The sequence below is a fragment of the Oncorhynchus mykiss genome, chromosome 25 (assembly GCF_057628025.1).
Source record: "Oncorhynchus mykiss isolate SJ-2025 chromosome 25, ASM5762802v1, whole genome shotgun sequence".
Taxonomy (NCBI): domain Eukaryota; kingdom Metazoa; phylum Chordata; class Actinopteri; order Salmoniformes; family Salmonidae; genus Oncorhynchus; species Oncorhynchus mykiss.
The window spans coordinates 52,874,379-52,899,281 of record NC_143046.1 but is presented as its reverse complement, the minus strand read 5'-3'; the positions used below and the strand labels follow the sequence as shown (position 1 = coordinate 52,899,281).

The 24,903-nt window shown below is 43.3% G+C and overlaps 2 protein-coding genes across 4 annotated transcripts in view; both read left to right on the top strand.

Moving 5' to 3' along the window:
- Positions 1-17,778, top strand: part of pacrg (PARK2 co-regulated) — a 256,594-nt gene extending 238,816 nt beyond the window's left edge. The window contains exon 5 of the mRNA XM_021584416.3: positions 17,290-17,778. Within this exon, the coding sequence (XP_021440091.1) occupies positions 17,290-17,450 (161 nt within the window). The 3' untranslated portion in view covers positions 17,451-17,778. The remainder of the gene's footprint in view (positions 1-17,289) is intronic.
- Positions 17,779-21,490: 3,712 nt separating this feature from the next.
- Positions 21,491-24,903, top strand: part of LOC110505280 (protein quaking-A) — a 91,188-nt gene continuing 87,775 nt past the window's right edge. For 2 of the 3 annotated variants that reach the window (XM_090220493.1, XM_090220492.1), the window contains exon 1: positions 21,504-21,687. The gene's annotated coding sequence lies outside the window, so the exon portion shown is untranslated. Of the gene's footprint in view, positions 21,688-24,903 lie in introns of all 3 variants that reach the window. The other variant, XM_090220491.1, reaches the window with a different exon arrangement.

Here is a 24,903-nt window from a genome sequence, read left to right as displayed (position 1 = left end):
GAAGCGACACTGCATGGACGAAACGGGAGGAGAAGCTCACTCCATAAAAACTTCAAAATGGTCAAAACCATTCCATTTTGTGTCGGGGTGATATCCAAAATTGTGCTATATATATATATATTCATTGGCTATAATTTTTTACGATAAATATTCATACATTACTAGATCAAACACTTTCAGTTCAAACACTTTTAATCTGGAAAAATGGCAAGTGGGTGATCGTGATTTCAGATCAAAAGTGTGGGGAGAAAAAAAAGCATACATTGCCCTCCGCCCCAATACACAGGAGGCTGCTAAGGGGAGGATGGCTCATACTGCAATAATGGCTGGAACGGAGCATATGGAATGGCATCAAACACATGGAAACTATGTGTTTGATATATTTAATACAATTCCACTTATTCTGCTCCAGCCATTACCACAAGCCCGTCCTCCCCAATTAAGGTGCCACCAACCTCCTGTGCCCTAATAGGATAGTGGGATGGTAGATTCCCACTAGTCTCCTTTATAGCTCAGCTCAGGTGACTACATACACCATAGACATATTCATCATTCACACAGATGTCCCAATGGGCACAGATCAGACGTCTATTCCACGTTGGTTCAACGTAATTTAATTGAAATTAAACGTTGATTCAACCAGTGTGTGCGCAGTGTGGTCAGCTCAGACACATCCAGCTCAGACTGGCCCAGCTCGAGTACCATCAACAGCTGATTTGAATTTAGAATGGAAAATGAATGTTTATGCAACAAATGTTAGTGCATAGAATTCTATTGCATTGCACCAAATGTCAGAGTGAGAGAGAAAATGGACGCAGCTGCTGAGCACTGACATCACAGAGGGGGATGGAAGCTCACAGTCAGACCGGTGGGGCTCTGGGAGCTCTGTCTGCCCTGCAGCTCCAGAGAGGTAGAGAGAGGAGAGAGAACAGGAAATAGAGAAAGAAAGAGGCACATGGGCAGGAGGGGTAGACTGAATACAAACCTCAGCTGCTTACCAGGCAGCCGCCCCCAAATCTCCTCATACCAGAGGGGAGAGCAAAAAGATGTCACAGTTTTACTTCAGATTCGGATATTTATCCACGTTTCTCCAAATCTTACATTTCAAAGTGTTTGACATACTGGGTTGCTCCTCCTGCTCTGCATCGTTCCGAATTGTTAAATGAAGGGTTCAAGTTTTTGGACAGGGTTAAAACATTACATTTAGGGATTCATCTCAAAATATTACCTTAAGGGTAAAAGGTGAAGCTTACCCAAAATACAGAAACTACCAAGTGATTCTATACATTGAATCTGGTTGTTATGCGGAGCGACATAGTGGAAGGCAAGAGCAGACTCAGAAACAGGGATGAATGAACCAAAATATGTGTTATTACACAGAGAGATATGGAGTGCAGAGCCGGGGAAGCTCGGATGAGTTGCAGAGAAAACAGATGTGGAGACTGAGGTTGAAGTTAGCTGAGTAGAACAGGGTAAACAGGTCCTGAGGGGAATCCAAGGTAGTGGTGGTGAGTAAAATCCAGAGCAAGGTAGTTGGGTGGTGAGATGTGGTACAGGAGACAGGAGCCAGAGAGGTAACTGCAATGAGAGGATAAATGGTGTCAGGCAGGGAATCAGGCACAACAGAGTAACAGGCTCTTGAATGATCATAAATGGCTAGCATCATGAACTGACTGAGCAGAGATTACGATCTGGCAGAGTGGGAGTGGCAGGACTGAGTATTTGTAGAGGTCTTGATTATGGAACGAGTTGCAGCTGGTAGGGATCTGCTCTCACTCCAGCACACCTGTCTCCAACCACACAGAGAGGGAAAGGGATAGAGAGAGTGTACAGGGGGAGTAACTGCAGGCCAAGAAGACACCGGATGAACACCAGAGGGCATAGCATGAGCAGATGTGACACTAGTTCAGGGGAGTTTGCCCTCTCCCCCTCTGTAGTGCTGTACTGAAACAGCTTCAAACAGGCCACCTGACGTTGCTGGACGTAGGCCTCGCTCTAGTCCTTTGCCAGTGGACAAATTTGTTGTTTATTGAAAACATTTGAGATTATTAAATTAGTTGCCACTTTATGTAATAGGTTTTGGCCCATGTACAGTATATTGGTAATGACTTGGAGTCAAGCAGACAGGCCTGGATGAGATCTTTAAGGATCAGGGCCCTCCGCAAGGCTCACAAAATAATTTTAGTCCCAAGCCACCCTCTGTACCCGCACGTTGAACTACTCCCCTCTTGGCACAGGTATAGGGCACCCCTCAGCAGGAAAAACAGAATTAGACAATCATTTGTGCCAGGTGTGATATCCCTCCTAAATAGCTCGGGCTAATGTTCCTATCGACTCAGTAAGGCCAGCAGGCTTTAAAAAAAAATGTTTTATTGGTATGTAACTGTTATGAAAGTTGTATTGTGAATTTTGTTTTGTATTTCAAACGCCACTTTAAACGTGTACATGACACTGCAACAAAATGTCCCCATGGGGACAATAAAGTCAGTTAGTATTAATAATGACAGTCCTGATTTGATTCTGACAGAGTTTATTCATAGCTGTTTGTGTGATTTAGTCATTCAATCGCAATACATTATTTTAGCATTATTTTATGTAGTCGGCTGCCATAGTAGCGGGTAACAACTGTGCATGTGTGCTACGTAGAAACTACACGTCATACCCTTATTCACAGATGCACGTTTTTTTAGGTGAAGACAGCATTACACATTAGGCATACAAAGTAAACAACAACCTACAAACATGCATGACAACGAAATACTTGCGAATGATGAAAAAAACTACTGGAGGGGCACCGATGGTGTCTTCGAACCTGTGACGCTGGTATAAATGATTTGGGAGACAGGCACAGGAATGCTTAATAGGGTTTTTTATTAAAAACTTGTTGAGGTTTGGCGTTCCGTCAACGGGACAGTTGTAAATCATGCAGCGCGTTATATCAAGATCGAAGATATTAGAGAAACAACAAATGTCGGCACATGTAAGTATCTTATAATCTTTTCAATTAGGGACAGCTGTCCATCGTTGTTTCTGATTGGAAATCATACTTCGGCAGCCTTTTTTTTCTTTTCTCATTTGTGGGTTGTTGTCTTTGTTAGTGGCATGTATAGCCTTACAGAGCTTCACTTCAAGTCAACGTTATAATGACAGCCTACAATACACCTACCTGGATCACATCAGCTTCAATTACTTTATTGGTCCTGTCATCCATGTAGCTGTATGAACAAATGAATTCATTAATTAATGATTGATTTGCATCTCAACTTGAGAACCCATTCTTTGGCTGAAAGATAATTGAGAAATGTTGTACATTTTCTTCCATTTTTTTCACCAATGATTTGCAAAACTTCTTAAAATCTTTATTATGATAGTAATTATAATGACCTATACAGTGGATTGATAAAGTATTCACCTGTCACATTCTGACCTTAGTTCCTTTGTGATGTCTTTGTTTTAGTATGGTCAGGGCGTGAGTTGGGTGGGCAGTCTATCTTCTTTTTTCTATGATTTGGAATTTCTGTGTTTGGCCTGGTATGGTTCTCAATCAGAGGTAGCTGTCAATCGTTGTCCCTGATTGAGAACCATACTTAGGCAGCCTGTTTTCACCCTTGAGTTGTGGGTGATTATACTTTTTGTTTAGTGTGTTTTGCACCTGACGGAGCTGTTTCGGTTGTGCTTTATGTTTCTTTGTTTGATCTTGTTCAGTTAAAATAAATAATATGAACAAGTACCACGCTGCACTTTGGTCCTCACCTTCCACCAACGACCGTTACATCATCCCCCTTTGCATTTTCCTACTTTGTTGCCTTACAACCTGGACTTTTTTTGGGGGGGTTTGTATCATTTGATTTACACAACATGCCTACCACTTTGAAGATTCAAAATGAGACAAAAAAAACAGAACATGAGCTTACATAACTTAACCCCCCCCCCCCCCCAAAAAAGTCAATACTTTTGCAGCAATTACAGCTGAAAGTCTTTTGGGCTATGTCTCTATAAGCTTGGCACATCTAGCCACTCGGATTTCAAGTTCAACTTCAAGTTGGAATGGTTCCGCTGGTGTACAGCAATCTTTAAGTCACACCATAGATTCTCAATTGGATTTAGGTCTGGGCTTTGACTAGGCCATTCCAAGACATTTAAATGTTTCCCTTAAACCACTCAAGTGTTGCTTTAGCAGTATGCTTAGGGTCATTGTCCTGTTGGAAGGTGACCTCCGTTCCAGTCTCAAATCTCTGGAGACTGAAACAGGCTTCCCTCAAGAATTGCGCTGTATTTAGCACCATCCATCATTCCTTCAATTCTGACCAGTTTCCCAGCCCTGCCGATGAAAAACATCCCATAACATGATGCTGCCACCACCATGCTTCACTGTAGGGATGTTATTCTCGGGGTGATGAGGTGTTGGTTTTTTGGCAGACATAGCATTTTCCATGATGGCCAAAAAGCTCAATTTTAGTCTCATCTGACCAGAGTACCTTCTTCCATATGTTTGTGGAGTCTCCCGCATTCCTTTTGGCGACCACCAAACATGTTTGCTTATTATTTTCTTCAAGCAATGGCTTTTTTCTGGGCACTCTTCCGTAAAGCCCAGTTCTGTAAAGTGTACGGTTTAAAATGGTCCTATGGACAGATACTCAAATCTCCGCTGTGGAGTTTTGCAGCTCCTTCAGGGTTATCGTTGGTCTCTTTGTTGCCTCTCTGATTAATGCCCTCGCCTGGTCTGTGAGTTTTGGTGGGCGGCCCTTTCTTTGCAGATTTGTTGTGGTGCCATATTATTTCAATTTTTTACTAATGGATGTAATGGTGCTCCTTGGGATGTTCAAAGTTTCTGATATTTTTTTTATAACCCAACCCTGATCTGTACTTCACAACTTTATACCTGACCTGTTTGGAGGGCTCCTTGGTCTTCACAGTGGTGCCCCTTGATTAGTGGTGTTGCAGACTGTGGGGCCTTTCAGAACAGGTGTATATATACTGAGACCATGTGACATTTTAGATTGCACACAGGTGGACTTTATTTAACTAATTATGTGACTTCTGAAGGTAATTGGTTGCACCACATCTTATTTAGGGTCTTCATAGCAAAGGGGATGAATACATATGCACGCACCACTTTTCAGTTTTTTATTTTGTAGTAATGTTTTTCATTTCACTTCACCAATTTGGACTATTTTGTGCATGTCCATTACATGAAACCCAAATAAAAATCAATTTAAATTAGAGGTTGTAATGCAACAAAATAGGAAATACACCAAAGGGGATGAAAACTTTTGCAAGGCACCGTATGTTGTATATTTAGTGGAATAGCCAGGACTATCAGCACAGATGTGGACTGCCTTCCCAGCATTTCCATCCCGGACCATAGTGGACATTTTATTTTCTTCTTCAGTCTTTAATCCTGATGTATTAACAGTAGGAAGTAAGAGGACTGTAGTGTGAAGAATGTTGATCGTGCAGGGAACTGTATATTGCATTGTTCAGCCCAGTCCTTTATGTCAGTGAAAGTGACACCAGTGAACAGCTCTGAAGAAGTTGCAACTTGAGCTCGTGAATGTTGGGGGGTTATGTAGTGGTGTGTGGTCCTCGTCATCATCAGGGGAGCTAAAACTGGTGTCCAGCTGGGAAGGTGAAGACTGTGGATGTTGTGTAGGAAAAGGTGAAGGAGGCTGCTGTTGCTGAGATCTATTTCCCCGATCCTCCTTAGAAAGACAATACACAAAATGATCGAAGCGTTCTAAAATTAAAGAAAAATGACATACTGAATAACACTTTGATATACGGAATCATAGAAAATAATATACCTTGTTCCGGATTACTTACCGAAGACTCAGGGACCCTTTCTGGTTCATCTGGAGGTCTGGACACAGCTGCAAAGCCCATGGACTCAGGAGATCGACCATATTATTAAACATTTAAAAGAGCTTTACTCTTTTACCCATTTAAATCAAAAGATCAATGTGAAATTATTACACATAGATGCTGAATGTACTCTCAAAGCATGTTGTCAAATGAATGCACAATAGATATTCAATTACTCCAGGTGGTTCTAGGAGACAGGCAGTTCACAGGTTGAAACGTGGTCATACTAATTATCCATGGCAAGCCAACACATCAGACATTGGGAAAAGGTGTGAAAATATCCATTATTTACATGGGTTCCAGATGAGCTTGCTGGTGTTTGGTCCTTTGAAGACCAATCAATTGAGGCCAGAACCTGTGATTCAGATAGGGAAATTTACCTCAGTTACTTGTGACACAATGGAAGTTCATGATACATACACTGTGAATTGTGAAAGGGAGAGGAAGTTGATCTAGTATTGGATATATGCCCATGTGTTATTGTGTTGTGTATTGACAAATAAAAACTTCCATCCTAACACACAAGTCATGTTATACCATTTTTTTAACATCTAATACATTTTCATGGCGCTAAAATTAATTATAGGGGGAGAGTTTACAAATAGGCTACACAATAGACCAGACAATGGCCAATCATATACCCAAGGTGGTTCCATGGGCCAGGTTTTTTTATTTAAAAAAAAAAATATATATATATATATATATATATATATATATATATATATATATATATATATATATATTTAACCTTTATTTAACCATTTAACTTGTTTAACTTATTTCAATCACTGTTATACAGCAGTTCACAGCCTGGAATGTTTTCATGCTAATTAACCATGTCTAGCCAACACATCAGTCATGGGGAATTAGGATTATGAAGAATAACGAGCAGAATTCCGCAACACTTTTTTGTTTTACTATTCTGTAATGTAAGGTGACACTATTGTCTCTTCAACCCCCTTGTCATAAATGCATAGGGAAGATACGTTATCCTGTACAGCACCAAGGCCTACAGTATATGCAAGGATTTTGGACACTGGCCAGCTAGGTAGTAGACTGCAATTTTTACTAGCCCGGGTCCAAAATTTGTGCCATGCAATATTTGAAAAGAGAACATTTCCCTGGTAGGCTAGTTTGGCACATTTTCTACTAGCCCGGTCTGAAAAGTACAAGCCACAGGCTAGCGGGCTAGTTTAATTTCTATCCCTGCCTATTTCTACAGTTGAAGTCGGAAGTTTACATACAGTTACATACGTGGCCAAAAGTTTTGAGAATGACACAAATATTGATTCTCACAAAGTTTGCTGCTTCAGTGTCTTTAGATATGTTTGTCAGATGTTACTATGGAATACTGAAGTATAATTACAAGCATTTCATAAGTGTCAAAGGCTTTTATTGACAATTACATGAAGTTGATGCAAAGAGTCAATATTTGCAGTGTTTACCCTTCTTTTTCAAGACCTCTGCAATCTGCCCTGGCATGCTGTCAATTAACTTCTGGGCCACATCCTGACTGATGGCAGCCCATTCTTGCATAATCAATGCTTGGAGTTTGTCAGAATTTGTGGGTTTTTGTTTGTCACATTTCACGGATTTCACGGATTTCTTAATCATGAATTCACTGGCAGCGGAGCAGAGCGAGGCATGCGTCCAGCAAACGTCACGAGTCACGTGACCCGTTTTTGCAGCTGTTTCAGTACAGCACTACAGGGGGAGAGGGCAAACTCTGCTGGACTAGTTTGGGAATTTCTGTATTTTGGCTAAACTTCTCCTTTTTGGGTTAAAACATGAAGTTTCGCAAATGGCTAAGTTAAGGCTTGGGATAAGGTTAAAACCAGGGGTTGGAACAGAACCAAAAAACGGAAAATAACAACATTTTTCAAGGAACAGAACCGGGGTCGAAAGTGATCCATACTGTATCGGAACAGAACCGTTATTTTAAAAGCATGGGAACTGGTTAATAACGTTATTTTACGTTCCAGGCCTTTTTTTCTGTGTGTGTTTAGCCTACCTGCACCTCCCCCTCCAGAAACATAGGCTACTGTGCTGATGTTAAAAGCGTGATTCAGAAGATAGGGAGATATTTTTTATTTGCTCGAGAAGAATGGATTAACTTGTGTGTTTTTAATTCGGGTGCCGCTCTGCACACACAGGCTTGTTAGCTAACGTTAGCTAGCTCAAGCTTCTTAGCTAGCTAGCTCAAAGGACATTCAATGTTGCTCCATAGCAGCCGCTTCTCCTAGGTATATTTCTGTGGACCTAATTCAGATAATGCATGTCATAACAAGACAAAATTTCCCCATGGGGACAATGAAGTCAGTTAGTATTAATAATGACTGTCCTGATTTGATTCTGACAGAGTTTATTCATAGCTGTTTGTGTGATTTTTTTAAGTTTTTGGGTTAAAACATTAAGTTTCTCAAATGGCTAAGTTAAGGCTTGGGATAAGGTTAAAACCAAGGGTTGGAGCAGAACCAAAAACCGGAAAATAACAACATTTTTCAAGGAACAGAACCGGGGTCGAAAGTGATCCATACTGTAGTCCCGTCTTGCACCATAGGCTACAATTATCTGTCCATCACGCATGTAAACAACTAGCTTGCCTGCTCTATCCGCTCTGATTGGTGTATTAATTTAATGAGCTAAATGTGAAAAAGTGTTGATTTCACAGGTTAAAAAAGGAACAGAAAGGAGCAATATAAACCAGTACCTTTTTTTTTTGTTCGAACCGGTTCAGAATTGTATTTTGCTGCTCGGAAAAGTGGACCAGAACTAAAAAAAAATAGTGGTTCTGTTCAGAACGAAACAATTGGAAAATAATTTAGGTTCCAACCTCCATTTAAAAATAAATATTAAAAAATCATCCAGTGAATACCACTGGAATTGAACATGCGACTTTCGAATCCAGAGTCATGGGATTACAATCCGAATGGTTAAATGAAGGATTCAAGTTTCTGGATATGATTACATTAAGTTTAGGCATTCATTCTGAATGATTATTTTAAGGGTTAAGGTATCAGATAGGGTTCAAATTAAAATTTTACAAACACATGTTTATCACTGGGATTGAATACTCAAGTTTTGGATCCATAGTCATGGGATTACATTTATCTGCCACCCCCATCCATAAAGCCACAGCAAAACCCAAGCCTACTTGATGGTAATAGCTTTCACCGTTGCCCCTAGTGGCTGATTTTGAAGGAATTTCCAGGACAATTTCGAAGTCAATCTTGAGCGATCTGGCTGGGGAAGAGAGGGGAGAGAGGTGGAGAGAGCTAGCCTCACAGCCACCACATCTTCCCACCTCTTCACCTCCTCACCTAGTCCCAGTCTGCTAAGAACCACTCAATCACAGGAGGCTGCTGAGGGGAGAACGGCTCATAGTAATGGCTGGAACGGCGCAAATGGAATGGCATCAAACACCTGGAAACCATGTGTTTGATGTATTTGATACATTCCGCTCCAGCCATTACCACGAGCCCGTCCTCCCCAATTAAGGTGCCACCAAACTCCTGTGCGCTCAATCCCAGGGATTTGACATGAAGGACAGAAACAGAAGGACACATTTTCTCTCCACCTCTTTTTACCATCGAGCTGATTTGTCAAATGACACTCCCCTTGAAATCCCCCCAGATTGTGGATGCATACCAAATGGCACCCCATTCCTTCTATAGTGCACTACTTATGACCAGAGCCCTGTCTGTGGGCCTTGGTCATAAGTAGTGCACTATAAAAGGAAAAGGGTGCCAATCGGGACGCAGGCTGTGTGGGAGTTGCCATGGCACTCCGTATCGACCGCCCATCTCCCTCAAAGCACTGCCAAGCCAACTCCCGCTTTCCTTCTCTTTTCTTCCTTTCTTTTCTTATATATAGGTATTGTTTTTAAAGATTTTTTGTCTGCCTAGAGAGGGGGAGAAAGTAAAAGTTTTCCTGAAGGACATTTGCACAAAGAGCTTTAACACCCCCCCGCCCGTCGCTAAACACACTCTTTTTACCTCTTTAAATATTGAGAATCATTTCAAATTCCTCCTTCGCCCCTCTTTGATGCTGCATGCCTCCAAACACCTTTGTGACTGGTCTGTGTCCCAAATGGCACCCTATTCCATTTATAGTGCACTGTTGTGCACTTCTTTCGACCAGAGACCTATGGGGCCTGGTTAAATATAGTGCACCATAAAGGGAATAGGGTGCCATTTGGGACGTAACATATAAGTGGACCATGGCTGAAATATACATGAACCTCAGTTGTTGCGCCGTAGCCTTGTCTTATTACCCAGGATCCCTTGTGTCTGTGCCAGGGGACAGCCTCCCCCGCTCCCCATTGTGTCACTCAGGCTGCCACCACCCCCTCCTTCATGTCAGCTGGAAAATGTCTCCACTAATAGAGAGTCCCTCTCTGGGCCTGGCCTCTGGCCCTTCGGCCCCCTACTAGCCTCCACACACATGCCACAGCTGCAGAGAGAGAGAGAGAGTCCACCTCGCAAACTACGCCACAACAACATAGTACTCTCTCCTCACCCTCCTCTGCTTTAGTGCTGAACACTATATTCAAACAGCACAGGCCCCACTCGAGTAGATCACACTGCATGTTGTTCTCTTTGGCCTTTCTCTTTTACAGGGATAAGTCTTGCTTTTTATGTAATTGTATTGCTCAAATGCCTGTATGTTTCTTTTTCTGTTTTTGTGCTGCTATAAAAGATTTGGGTTAGCTGGTAGGTGGGGAGAGCCTGTATGGTGGGCGGCGTTTATGAAAATACAATTATGAGTTCAAGAGTCAGAGATATAGGCCTACAACATGAATATAGAACATTTTCTCCGAGTGTGTTGCTGAGTGCATATGGTTGTTGGAGAATATGTAAATTGTTGCTAACATGGGCCAAAGCATTGGACTTTCCCTCTTTGTAATTTGCAGAGCGGTCTGGCTCTGATCAGTGTCAGAAATGCTCTTGCGCACACTAGCACACACATGCATGCAGGGTTGGTAGGTTACTTTCTAAATGTAATCCGTTACAGTTACTAGTTACCTGTCCAAAATTGTAATCACTAACGTAACTTTTGGATTGCCCAAACTCAGTAACGTAGTCTGATTACATTCAGTTACTTTTAGATTATTTTCCCCTTGAGAGGCATTGGAAGAAGACACAATGTATGTTACCAATTGAACGACATCTATGAAAGGCTAAATCAATGTTAAAGTTTACGTAGCTGGCCCTATCAATGTACAATTTTACTTTATGGGTTGGTTATGTAGGCTTCTTCTAACCCATCGCTTTCTACTACATATAATAATAATACGATTAAATGATGTCTTTACATTTAAAACCAAAGTCTATCAGGATTCCAGTCATTCCAATAAATGTTATACCCCTTGATCTTCAAGAAATATGGAAGTATAGATCAGCCAAATTGTTTTACCTGAGCATAACCCCAAAACTAAGGATTGATAGGCCAGCCCTACTCTGTTGATTGATTTTCTTGTCACGGAGGACTGATTGGGCTCATTGATTCGAGTTGAAAAATAAATGCTGTGCTCATGGAATGGCAGTCACCGAGCACTACGGAAAAGTTTACGGTGCCTTGCAAAAGTATTCACCCCCTTTGGCGTTTTTCCTATTTTGTTTCATTACAACCTGTAATTTAAATAGATTTTTATTTGGATTTCATGTAATGGACATACACAAAATAGTCCAAATTGGTGAAGTGAAATTAAAATAATAACTTGTTTCAAGAAATTCTAAAAATTCTAAACGGAAAAGTGTTGCGTGCATATTGTAACGGTTGTCATATGAAGGAGAAGAGGAGGACCAATGCGCAGCGTGGTATGTGTCCATATTTATTAAAATGAACACGGAAATAACAAAAATACCAAAGAGAAACGACCGAAAACAGTTCTGGCTGGTGCAGACACACAACAGAATACAATCACCCACGAAACACAATAGAAAACAGGCTCCCTAAATATGGTTCTCAATCAGGGACAACGATTGACAGCTGCCTCTGATTGAGAACCAAACTAGGCCAAACACAGAAATAGCAAATCATAGAAAAACTAACCTAGACAACCCACCAACTCACGCCCTGACCATACTAAAACAAAGACATAACAAAAGAACTAAGGTCAGAATGTGACACATACTGTATGTACTGTACAGTATTCACCCCTTTGCTATGAAGCCCCTAAATAAGATCTGGTGCAACCAATTACCTTCAGAAGTCACGTAATTATGTTAAATAAAGTCCACCTGTGTGCAATCTAAGTGTCACATGATTTGTCACATGATCTCAGTATGTACAGTTGAAGACGGAGGTTTACATACACCTTAGCCAAATACATTTAAACTCAGTTTTTCACAATTCCTGATATTTAATCCTAGTAAAAATTCCCTGTCTTAGGTCTGTTAGGATCACCACTTTATTTTAAGAATGTGAAATGTCAGAATAATAGTAGAGAGAATGATTTATTTCAGTTTTTATTTATTTTATCACATTCCCAGTGGGTCAGAAGTTTACATACTCTCAATAAGTATTAGGTAGCATTGCCTTTAAATTGTTTAACTTGGGTCAAACGTTTCGGGTGGCCTTCCACAAGCTTCGCACAATAAGTTGGCTGAATTTTGGCCCATTCCTCCTGACAGAGCTGGTGTAACTTTTATTTTATTTAATTTATTTCACCTTTATTTAACCAGGTAGGCAAGTTGAGAACAAGTTCTCATTTACAATTGCGACCTGGCCAAGATAAAGCAAAGCAGTTTGACACATACAACGACACAGAGTTACACATGGAGTAAAACAAACATACAGTCAATAATACAGTATAAACAAGTCTATATACGATGTGAGCAAATGAGGTGAGATAAGGGAGATAACGGCAAAAAAAGGCCATGGTGGCAAAGTAAATACAATATAGCAAGTAAAACACTGGAATGGTAGATTTGCAGTGGAAGAATGTGCAAAGTAGAAATAAAAATAATGGGGTACAAAGGAGCAAAATAAATAAATAAATAAAATAAATACAGTAGGGAAAGAGGTAGTTGTTTGGGCTAAATTATAGGTGGGCTATGTACAGGTGCAGTAATCTGTGAGCTGCTCTGACAGTTGGTGCTTAAAGCTAGTGAGGGAGATAAGTGTTTCCAATTTCAGAGATTTTTGTAGTTTGTTCCAGTCATTGGCAGCAGAGAACTGGAAGGAGAGAAAGAATTGGTTTTGGGGGTGACTAGAGAGATATACCTGCTGGAGTGTGTGCTACAGGTGGGAGATGCTATGGTGACCAGCGAGCTGAGATAAGGGGGGACTTTACCTAGCAGGGTCTTGTAGATGACATGGAGCCAGTGGGTTAGGCGACGAGTATGAAGCGAGGGCCAGCCAACGATAGCGTACAGGTCGCAATGGTGGGTAGTATATGGGGCTTTGGTGACAAAACGGATTGCACTGTGATAAACTGAGTCAGGTTTGTAAGGCCTCCTTGCTCGCACACACTTTTTCAGTTCTGCCCACAAATTTTCTATAGGATTGAGGTCAGGGCCTTGTGACGGCCACTCCAATACCTTGACTTTGTTGTCCTTAAGCAATTTTGACACAACTTTGGAGGTATGCTTGGGATCATTGTCCATTTGGAAGACCCATTTGCGACCAAGCTTTAATGTCTTGAGATGTTTCTTCAATATATATCCACATAATTTGCAGTTGCAAATTGCCTTTTTATGGATGTTTTGGAGCAGTGGCTTCTTCCTTGCTGAGCGGCCTTTCAGGTTGACTGGTACTATATAAGTCCACAAAAGTCTATCAAAAGTGTGCTCCTTTGAGCATGTGTCCATTAGGCCTATGGATTTGTATTTTTTACCAGCATGAATTAGATTTAGCAATAGAAGGCCCACTTCTATTCCATAGGCTAGGATCTGCACTTTGCAGCTGTTGCAAGAGTGCATTTTTCACTGGCTGTCCACTGGTTTCAAAGACAATGATTGATAGGCAGCTTAAAATTCTTGAATTAAACCATTATTGGTTTCAAATACACATTTAGATTTGTGAACAGCCATCCACAACAACCACAATCCGTAAGGTGCAAATAGCTCAATGAGAGCAGTAGTGTGATTCACATCAATGCGCAATATAGATAGATATCAATAGTAAGTGATATCCGTATTGCCGTAGACTACACCACCGCTGTCATCCTTACCTCCAAGTGTTTATTCAAGTTGGATAATCTTTGGATGCCGACAGCAGTCGTACCATTGGAAGACATAGCCTGGACTGTAGCCTACAAAAGCCCATTCCTGCTCTTTTCCCGCGATCCATCAAACACATTTGGTGTGTCATCATAGTGGTCTCTGACTTGTGGTCCGACTCGCTCAGATGGAACAAACTTAAACTTGTGCCTTTTTTTCAATGCTGATTTGAATGTCATTGAGAAGACAGAGAAGTGTCAAAGGTCGTTTTAAAAGTAATCCGTCGAAGTAATCATCTAGTTTATCAAAAGTATCTGTAATCTGATTACAATATTTTTGCTGGTAACGTAATGGATTACAGTCACTGTTTTTTGTTGTTTTGATCCCTCACATGTAATCCGTTACTCTCCAACCCTGCATGCATGCACGGATGCACGCACACACACGCATACACACACACACACATTCTATTGGTTGTTCATCCATACACTTCCTTTACCGGTCTCATGGGCTTTGGGGACAGATTTTACTACAGTGCTTTGCTCCCATTTTCAAGTTTTGCATCCTATTAAGCTTTTATGGCCCTCCGGCCCAGCTTGAGCCCTTAGAATTACTTTATAAAGTGCGAGAGACCGGCTAGGCCGTTAGGCCTCTGACACACACACAGTTTCACACACACACACACACACACACACACACACACACACACACACACACACACACACACACACACAGAGAGAGAGAGAACAAGGAGGGATATTATGGCTCCGTATTCTGCCTTTACATCTGTTGCCTCTAGTAGGCTATAACCTTGTCCAGTACTATTGGCCATCAATCAGTTGCACAAGTGTCTCCGGACTTTGGCAGGAGGCGCTTCCTCCTTAGTCATTTTGTTCCATCGTCTTTGCAAAGCTGAATGCGTGGACTTGGATAGAATGGCAGCGAAGCAATTTTTCCTAGCTAGACTGGGAAACCGCTACTCTAGCCTCTGAAGGTTAATTAAAAGGGTTTTAGGCTATACTATACTGTATTCTCCCTTTGGCACCATCCACAACCTATACCACAGGCAGCCTACTTACTGCATCATGTATTAAAAATGTATCAAACTAAAAGTTTATAAAAAGAGGGGAGAAAGAGAGATGAGGAATGAGCCCAAACCTTTAGAGAAACACACAGAACACAGAGTCCTATCAGCCTATCAGGCTACAGAGTTCTACGTTGGCCAAACAGTTATTGCTTGTCAGGCTTCTTTTTATGTGACTAGCCCTATTTGGGTTTTAACGAGCAGCTAGCAGAGAGGTGAGAACAGAAAGATTGAGGAGAAAGAAAAGGGGGAGAGAGGGAGAGAGAGAAGGCTTTTCAGAGCTTCTCTTCAGTCCTAATTGGGCTTGTGAGCGAGGGGCACGAGGGGTCCCACTTGAAACGGGAAGAACAGGCAGGTAGGCTTCCTCTCTCTCTCTCTTTCTTGTTTTCGTTCTTTCTCTCACTCTCAGGTGGAGTGCCTATCTCTTTCAGTGTCTAGTGTGAGGTCAATGTGTTCCCATGATATTTCTATATGTTCTGAATCACAAATCACTCCTGTCTACATCAAATACTGAAACTCTCCCTTCTGCCACGACAAAGGGAGGGATACCTGCACAGTGTGTGTGTGTGTGTGTGTGTGTGTGTGTGTGTGTGTGTGTGTGTGTGTGTGTGTGTGTGTGTGTGTGTGCGTGTGCGTGTGTGTGTGAGACTGTGTGTTGGCCTTTGTGAGTGCATACTTGCGTGTTAAAGAACAACTCTCCAAATGTCTTTTTGGCAAGTAAAACGTAAAACGTTCGTGAATCCTTGTACCACATCATTTGCCTACAACCAACCACCAGAGGCTGATTGTATCTGTCTGTGTGGGTTTCAGTCCTTCCTGATTGAACTCCCTTAGAAAAGCTCTGCTCAGTGTCTCATGCGGCAGCAGGAGATTGGCAGTTTGCAGTGGCCTGATAAAGTTACAGTATCAATCAGAGGCTGTTTTGGGGGGAGGGGAGGGGGCGGGAGGGATGGGAGCATCTGGGGGTGGAAGGACACTTCAGGAAGGTTTTTTGACAACAAGTTTCCGCTCTTTTCTGGTAGACAGCAAGGTGTGTGTGTGTGTGTGTGTGTGTGTGTGTGTGTGTAGCTCTACCATTTGCAGTAATAGCAGTCAGGCTCCAGTGTAATGTACTGTAGCTAGTCCCTGTTTTTTTGTGTCAGTGGGCTGCGTGTGTTTTATATTCTCTATCCCCTGTCTACCCCGGCCACACAACACAACACACACACACACACATCTTCCTCAGGGACAGTTTTATGGCTGTGCTCTATGGCCTCCTTGTCACTGGACCACAATGGGCCTTACATATATACAAGGAGGGTGAGAGATTGTGGTAGTGCTGTCGCTCCTCTGCTGACTCCCAGTTGAATCTGACAGAGACAGAGAGAGAGAGATAAACAGACATACAGGCAATGCGGGCTCACCTTATATTCACACACACACACGCGCTCGGCTGCCTTGGGAACACCACTATGCCTCAGGTCACTGAGCATGCCCAGTTTGGAACAAAACCACGATAGATAAATAACCTTTAACAAAGGACAATTGGTATGCGAAAACATCACGCACATGTGCTTTACATTGCTGTACGCTACAGGTTCATCATGCTTTCGGTCATTGTGTTACATTTGTGCTAGAGAGCCAGGGCAGGAGAGAGAAGAGAGAGTGTGTGTGTGTGTGTGTGTGTGTGTGTGTGTGTGTGTGTGTGTGTGTGTGTGTGTGTGTGTGTGTGTGTGTGTGTGTGTGTGTGTGTGTGTGTGTGTGTTTGTGTGTGTGTGTGAGAGAGAGTGAGATAGGTGGAAAGAAATGCAAATTGAATTCAGTGGGCAGCATTGTGTTTGAAACATCTCATTAGCTTCGGCATCAGATTTAGCGTGGCCTGGTGAAATGTATTTCTGTATCACTCTCTTAGAGGGAGTCCTGCTGCCGTGACAACAATGCTCACTGTTTCTCCCCTCTCAGCCCATAACACCTACTGTATCTCTGTGTGTGTGTGTGTGTGTGTGTGTGTGTGTGTGTGTGTGTGTGTGTGTGTGTGTGTGTGTGTGTGTGTGTGTGTGTGTGTGTGTGTGTGTGTGTGTGTGTGTGTGTTGTGTGTGTGTGTGTGTGTGTGTGTGTGTGTGTGTGTGCGCGTGTGTGTGTACATGCATAGATCTCAGACAATGACCTAACACCTCGCCTCCCTCTCTATCTCCACAGTCAACTCGGGAGACGGCATCGACTACAGCCAGCAGAAGAGGGAGAACATCGGAGACCTGATCCAGGAGACCTTGGAGGTGTTTGAGCGCTACGGGGGTGAGGACGCCTTCATCAACATCAAATACATGGTGCCCACCTACGAGTCCTGCATGCTCAACTAGCTGGATGGACACCGCCGCGAAGACCCAGCATCACTAACTCACCCCCCCAACCCTTTCTTCCCCCTCCCCAACTCATCCTAACCTGAACCAACCTCTCTCTACTCTACCTTTTTTTGACCCATTAAATGACTAAACCGCAAGTCATTATTATTTTTTCACCTGTCTGTGTCATTTGGGAATGTGCACCGTATATTTCTACAACTGTCATACGCTTCTTTTGTCCGTTTCTTTGTCACTTGACTTGTGAACGGGGGGTTCAGGTACGAAAGCGGAACAAAAGAACACTCGCTCAAATGAATTCTCATTAAAAAGCAATATTGTCAGATGCATCTTCCTACGCGTTGCTGTATTTGAATGGGTTTCTCGTTGGTGTAGACTAGACACTAAACGACCTACTCTTTTCTACTAGCTCCAGCTACTCGTTTTTGTTTTGTTCCTGTGAATGAGAGTACCTCTATGTACATGTACATTTGACCCTTTGGGCACAACTCAAAAATACCTTTACATAACAGCTGCTGAAATAATATGCAGCTGGACCCAATTATTACAAAATAATCTTACAATATATCCCTGGAATTCAAATCCGAACCTCGAAACCAGTTCCACAGCTTTTTTTTCCCCCAGGTGGGTGCAATTAATTATCAGGTAGAACAGAAAACCAGGGGTAGTCCGGACTTTGTACGGTAAGATTTGAATACCCCTGCCATATATCATAGTAACGGTTTATGAATGTAATAACAATAAAAATAGTAATACTCCTAATAATAGTGTTATTGTGTAGAACGGAAGGCAGACGGACCCCTGCTACGACAGCTGCTGGAAAATCTCCGCCCTCCTTCCCATGCTGGAGCGTGCCCAAACATGTTGGTGAAATGCCTGGTGGAATGAGGGCTAGCAGCATTCCTAGGTGCCGCTCACTCGTTGTCACAGAACACAGTAACCTGTGTGTGTTTCTGTGAGTGTGAGACTGTGTGAATGCGTACTTATGCATGCGTGTACTCATACCTGTGTGTACATGTGTCACGTACGTGGGCATGGTGTTTACCTCCGACACACTGCGCCCTGACCCGGTAGGGAAGCAACACAAGTCCGTTTATTCTACAGCCTTGCCTCTCACACCAACCCAGTCACACCATCATTGTGTCTCGTCAGTCCTCTCTCTAAGGCTTGCCTTGTTGTAGCCTAGAGTACAGTACTTAATTAGATAGCTCACTCAACAAGAGCCTGTCCCTGACAACAATGTCCGAATTAGTCCGACTGCTGCTCACATCACACCACGCCGACTCACCCTAGAAAGACACTCACAAAGACACTCGCCCCAGCTCTCGTTGTAACTAACGTCCACCGCCAAGCATCTTTACAGCTGCACAGAGAAAATACGTTTGACACGAGACAACTTCATAACACCTTATTGCGCATGTGTTTGGGTGCTTTGTGTGTCTCTGCCAAAGGTTTATATGTTGTTGATGCTTAATACAGTAAGTCTGTCATTCATGGTTTAAAAATATATCCCTTCCCATAACAGTATGTTTTCTCCACTACTCCATGACTGGATCAATTCACTGTGTACCCTGCAGCTCAGTGCTACAACTTCTTAATTTGAGTCCGACTCCACTTCTGTTCTCCACACAAAGGGTCTGTTTTGAGCTCGATTAGGTCACATCAAAGGAACTAATCTGTGTCAAATAGAGTCTGTATTGTGTGTCGATCACTCTGGACCAATGCTCATTTAGGTAGGTGAGAGTGCAGAAGCGGAAATTGACATTGGCCTCCAGCTGGGCTGATCAGTAATGTAGACACACACACACACACACACACACAGACGTACACACACACACACACACGCATGTACACATACACACACACACACGTACACACACACACACGTACACACACGTACACACACACACACGTACACACACACACACACACACACACACACACAGGCATCCAATAGATCAGAGTAGTAACACACACATAAACCCTACTAGCATCAAATCTAGGCAGTCTATTGGCCTTCTACATCCAAACGTCTGTCAGGTGTGTGCGTACTGGGAGCGGAGTCAGGTGCAGGAGAGCAGAGAGTTGTGAACAGGCGCACACTTTATTTAGGCAGGAGAATCCAACAGACGGACGCCACTGCGTCGAAACCTCCAGCCCATAGGCAAAAGTGCAAAACGCGCAAAACAGTCACAATAACTTCTGTTTAACAATAAACACCTCCGTGAACAACACGGTATAAGCAAACCAGTCTGGCACGTCAACAATTAACACGTAACACAAACAATTTCACACAAAGGCATGAGGGGGACAGAGGAATAAATAAATGCAGTGTGATTGGGGAATGAAAACCAGGTGTGCAGGGAACAAGACAAAACAAATGGATCAAAGAAAAATGGAGCGGCGATGGCTAGAAAGCCGGTGACATCGACCACCGAATGCCGCCCAAACAAGGAGAGGAGCCAACTTCGGCGGAAGTCGTGACAACGTTAGAGCCAAGCAACAGAGCAGGAGCTGTTCATGCAAGGGGTGTGCAAACTGAAACGAGCACGAAAAGAGAGCATGTAAGGCATTATTTGACCTCATCTGAAGCTTTGCACTAGACTGCGTCTGATTTGCCTCAGACCGGATCACTGGTGTGGAAGGCCCAGCGTGAAATGAAATGAGTTGAATTTTTGTTTTTGTGTTCTCGAAATGAAATGGGTCACCTTAAAAGAGCAACATTCATTTCCGAGACCACTGCTGCTGATCATAGTCTAACTTCCCTCTTGAAGTATAATGAGCTATTTTTCACTTTGTCACCCTATGTGCCAATCCAAAAACCTAGAAGCGCTTTGTTCCCAAAACTGAGAAAATCATTTGAAGCTGCAAGACTTTGTCCTCTACAACTGATAGAAAAAAAGGATTTGAATGTTTTTTATTACAGATGATTTTAGAGGGTTCGTTTGATTCACTCACTGCCTATTGTGAAATTTCGGCCTGTTTGGGTGTTTTGGAGTTTAATATTGATCACACTTCATTCAAACATTTTGCAATATCTCTGTATTTGGGTGTTCAGGTTTTCCTGATACCCTATATGTGTGTTGAGAATATTAAGGAAATTCTCTGGCTTTGCTAAAATAGCACAAGCCCCAAATCCAAGGTATGAAGTTTCTGATAGTATTTGTGCCGTGTAAGGTTTCCTATAATGTTAGCATTGTAAAGCTGTGTGTGTGTGTGTGTGTGTGTGTGTGTGTGTGTGTGTGTGTGTGTGTGTATGTGTGTGTGCAAGAAAAGAAACACTGAAAAATGTGGGAGAGAAACTACAGTACTGTAAAGAAAGTACAGTACTGTAAAGAAAGCACTGATCTGGTTTGACAGACTTCAATATTTATGATTTATGTGTACAAACATTCAGCACAACCATGGAAAGAATTCAGAGCAAGGATCTGACACCTATGCAATGTGAGTGAAGCCTTCCCATTGGGTCCTATTGTAACCGTCCCTCGTGTCCTACAACAACCCACTATAGGCATGCCCATTTCCCAATGAGTGCCCCGCCATTTCTGCTCTCTGGCCCTCTTCCACCTTTGGGACAGGGTTGTTAATGGAAGAGGACGTTTTTCATTTATTTTTTTATTTTTTAGTTCACCTTTATTTAACCAGGTAGGCAAAGTTGAGAACAAGTTCTCATTTACAATTGCGACCTGACCAAGATAAAGCAAAGCAGTTCGACACGTACAACAACACAGAGTTACACATGGAGTAAAACAAACATACAGTCAATAATACAGTAGAAAAATGAGTCTATATACAATGTGAGCAAATGAGGTGAGATAAGGGAGGTAAAGGCAAAAAAAGGCCATGGTGGTGAAGTAAATACAATATAGCAAGTAAAAAAAAAAAATGCTTTTCCTAATCCCCAACCTGGCCTTATCCTTACTCTGTGCTGCAATGTGAGCCACTGGAGGGTCACCCCAGACCCTGGGCATTCCTGGTGTGTGCAGTCACTCAGCACTACCAACTTTGCCCTCGACAGCTGCCTCCACAGATCACTGAGTGCCAATAAACCCTCTCTACAACTGGCCCAGCTAGAGCTAATGCCATGCTACGCTAGCCCTTCTGTTAGCGCTTGTTCCATTAGCTCGCTGGCCGCTCTGCTGCAGAAGGTCACTTTCACAGAGCTCAAGTGTGTCCTTGGTGTGTCTCCGTCTTGCCGCATCATAGCGGTGGCAGGCGAACAAAGGCTTTTGTAACGGTGAGTCAACAGAGCAATACAAAGGCGATGGAAATAGCCCAGTTGTGCGCTGTGAACGAATAGCAGTGTCTGAGAGAGAGAAAGAGGGGGGGAAAGAGAGCGCAAGATATGGAAAGAAGAGAGAGAAAGAATGAGAGGGGGAGAAACAGATAGAGAGACAAAGAAAGCGTGAGGGAAAGAGAGCGAGAGAGACAGAGAGATTGCGGCAGAGTGTGTGTGTGTGTAAAGGCAGAGGTATAGAGACAGTGGCGAGGAGGACTCCTGGAAAGAGAGAAATGGATCCCGAAAGAGGGGGACAGGGTCTGTTGTGTCACCTGGTGGGGAGTGAGCTGTCTAGTCAGTCAGCTGCAGAATAGGACCGCAGGTTGCGCCGGCCAGCTCCTCTCACACACTCAACCAGACGGGAAAAAAGAACAGAGGTAGAGGAACGCTGACAACTGGACCTTTACGACACGAACTGTGGCTCACTTCTCTGTACAAAGAAACGGTGTGTGATTGAACCTGTTTCTGTCTGTATCTTTCTCCCTCTCTCTATTCATCTCATTGTTTGTTCTACACCATATTATAGAAACTTTTTTGCAATGCCGCTAGGAGACAGGTAGCCTAGTGGTTAGAGCGCTGGGCCAGTAACTGAAAGGTTGCTGGCTTGAATCCCTGAGCTGACAAGGTAGAAATCTGTTATTCTGCCCCTGAGCAAGGCAGTTAACCCACTGTTCCCTAGTAGGCTGTCATTGTAAATAAGAATTTGTTGTTAACTGACTTGCCTAGTCAAATAAAAAATGTTTTGTTGTGCTTACAAAGGTTTACCTACAATGACTACTGGCTGGTATTGTGGTGGTCCTAGGCAGTTGTGGCACACTCAAAACCCACTGACCTCCTTAATGCAGTTCAGTGCAGCAATGTGTCTTAGAAACTGGTCTCAAAAGGCAGATAGAAGTAACAATGACGGAAGGGGAGGGCACCGCAATTGAAATAAACGGCCCACTGGGAACAATTCATCTTGTTCAAGTAAGTCTGGCAGAGGCCACATGCTACAAGCAGAGCCTCTGAGCACGTGGACGTTTTTTTTCGCGGGCACAATGGAGATTTATTTATCTCCAGTGCCAATGCACCAGGTGTCAGATCTGCGGTTTAATTCAATTCAAGAGTAGGATAAGGGGGAACACTTTCAAAGGAGGCTCGTATTACGTTCGCCTCCTAGTACTTTCTGAAATGCCTCCTAAATATTAATAAACAGAGACGCCGCTATAACCAATACAATCTCTCCATCCTATTTATTTTTTGACCGACGTGTGTAGCAATATAGTGTGTTTTTCTTATCGGTGTAGAACAGTCTGTATGCAAATCTCACAGGGGACTTTACTACACGTTCAAACCTTCTCCTTGGAAGGACGTGATCAATGAGGAGGCGCTCACTCCAGGTGCCCTCTCCCTCACCCGTAGGTCTTATTAAATTTGGCACCTTGGCCCCTAAGACTCTCATGAACTTCTACAGATGCACCATTGAGAGCATCCTGTCGGGCTATATCACCGCTTGGTACGGCAATTGCTCTGTCCGCAACCACAGGGCTCTCCAGAGGGTGGTGGGGTCAGCATAGCGCATCACCGGGGGCACACTGCCTGCCATCCAGAACATCAGCAACTAATACATTTTGATATGACTACAAGCATTCTCCATACTCCTCTGCCTCATACAAACACACACACACACATGCATGTATGCACGCACACTCACACACACACACACGCGCACATGCATGGACAACATACATACACACACACACTCTCTCTTTCTTATCTGCTGTGGGGCTAGGAGTACCCCCACCCTGTTTACAATCATGGTTACAGTTGTAGCATTGGTAGGATTTCCACCTGAGCTCTAGCCACTCGTAGACTTTTCAGATGTGCAACGAAAAGTTGTACGTGTTTCTCACAGTTTGTCCCCAGTTTGTCAGAGTGACCCATGGTTTAGGACGCTGTAGGTCATTAGAGTGGCATTGGGCTGACTTTTGTCCCGCTGACTGATGAATGGCAGGCAGGTTGAGGGGAAATTTGTCCTATCAATGCTGTCCCTCAGAGGTGGCTGCAGCTGTTCTAGTTCTATCAACCTCCCTCCCTCCTCCCCCTGTGACAACAGCCACGCATGCCATTCCACCGAGTGGACGAACCACTAATAGAAAAAGGCACTGCGCCAAGGTGACCTTCAACAGAAGCGCTATTCCATGTAACATCTGAGGACTTTGGAACAATAACACTTGTTACACTTGCAAACCAAGCTTGCCATCTCTTCACCAAATCCATCCATTCATCCAATGCCATGTCGGGATCAGCCCTGCTTTAGGGTGAAAAGGTGAAAAGACTCAAATATATAATTGAGAAGGTGCCAAGGAGGTTATGGCAAATCTTGCTTTAAAAAACAAAATAAACAGTCCTTGGCTTTACCCCTCCACTCTCAGCGACCAGCTGTGCCTGTGACCTGTGGCCTGTGGCATTTACGGACAGACAGCGCCTGCCCGGGGGCTTGATTAGAGCGCTGCATTGGTGCCGGGGTAGCCACATCCATCATGTGATATCTGTCGCCACGCTGCTGACTGGATTAGAGCCCTAATCCACCACCACCCAGGCTGACGGAGCTGCTGATTGCTGAGGATGGGTAAAAAACGAGAGGGTAAAAAAGAAAGGAAAGGAGCCGCTCCACTTTGAGCCTCCTCTGACCCCCCCCCCCCCCCCCCCCCCACCTGTGGAGAATGGAGGAATACTATTGACCCCCCATGCACTAACACACACACACACTACATCTAACCCCCTCCCCACCAGACATACAACCACACAGGCACACACTTATAATCATCTCAGGTACTCAGAGGTCTTCTGGGGTTCATTTGTGTGTGTGTGTTATGTACAGTATGCCTTGTTTAAACCACCGCCAGCCTCTCAAACAATGTGCTCACTTCTTTTTTTCTATTTCACCCTCTCTCTCTTTCTCCCATGGATTTGTCTGTAATTGACCCAGATTCAGGCAGCATATTTGCCTGTAGGTATCCAGTAGTAGGCTATAGAACACAAGAACACAAATGGGAAAGAAAATGGGTTTTGTTACGCACATTTTGTGCTGTGTGTATGTTTGTTAACAGGGCCTTTGGGCCTCAGCATCACTACTGCTGTGATAGAGAATGTTACAACAGCTTTATCACAGTGTTATCTCAACCTAGCTGG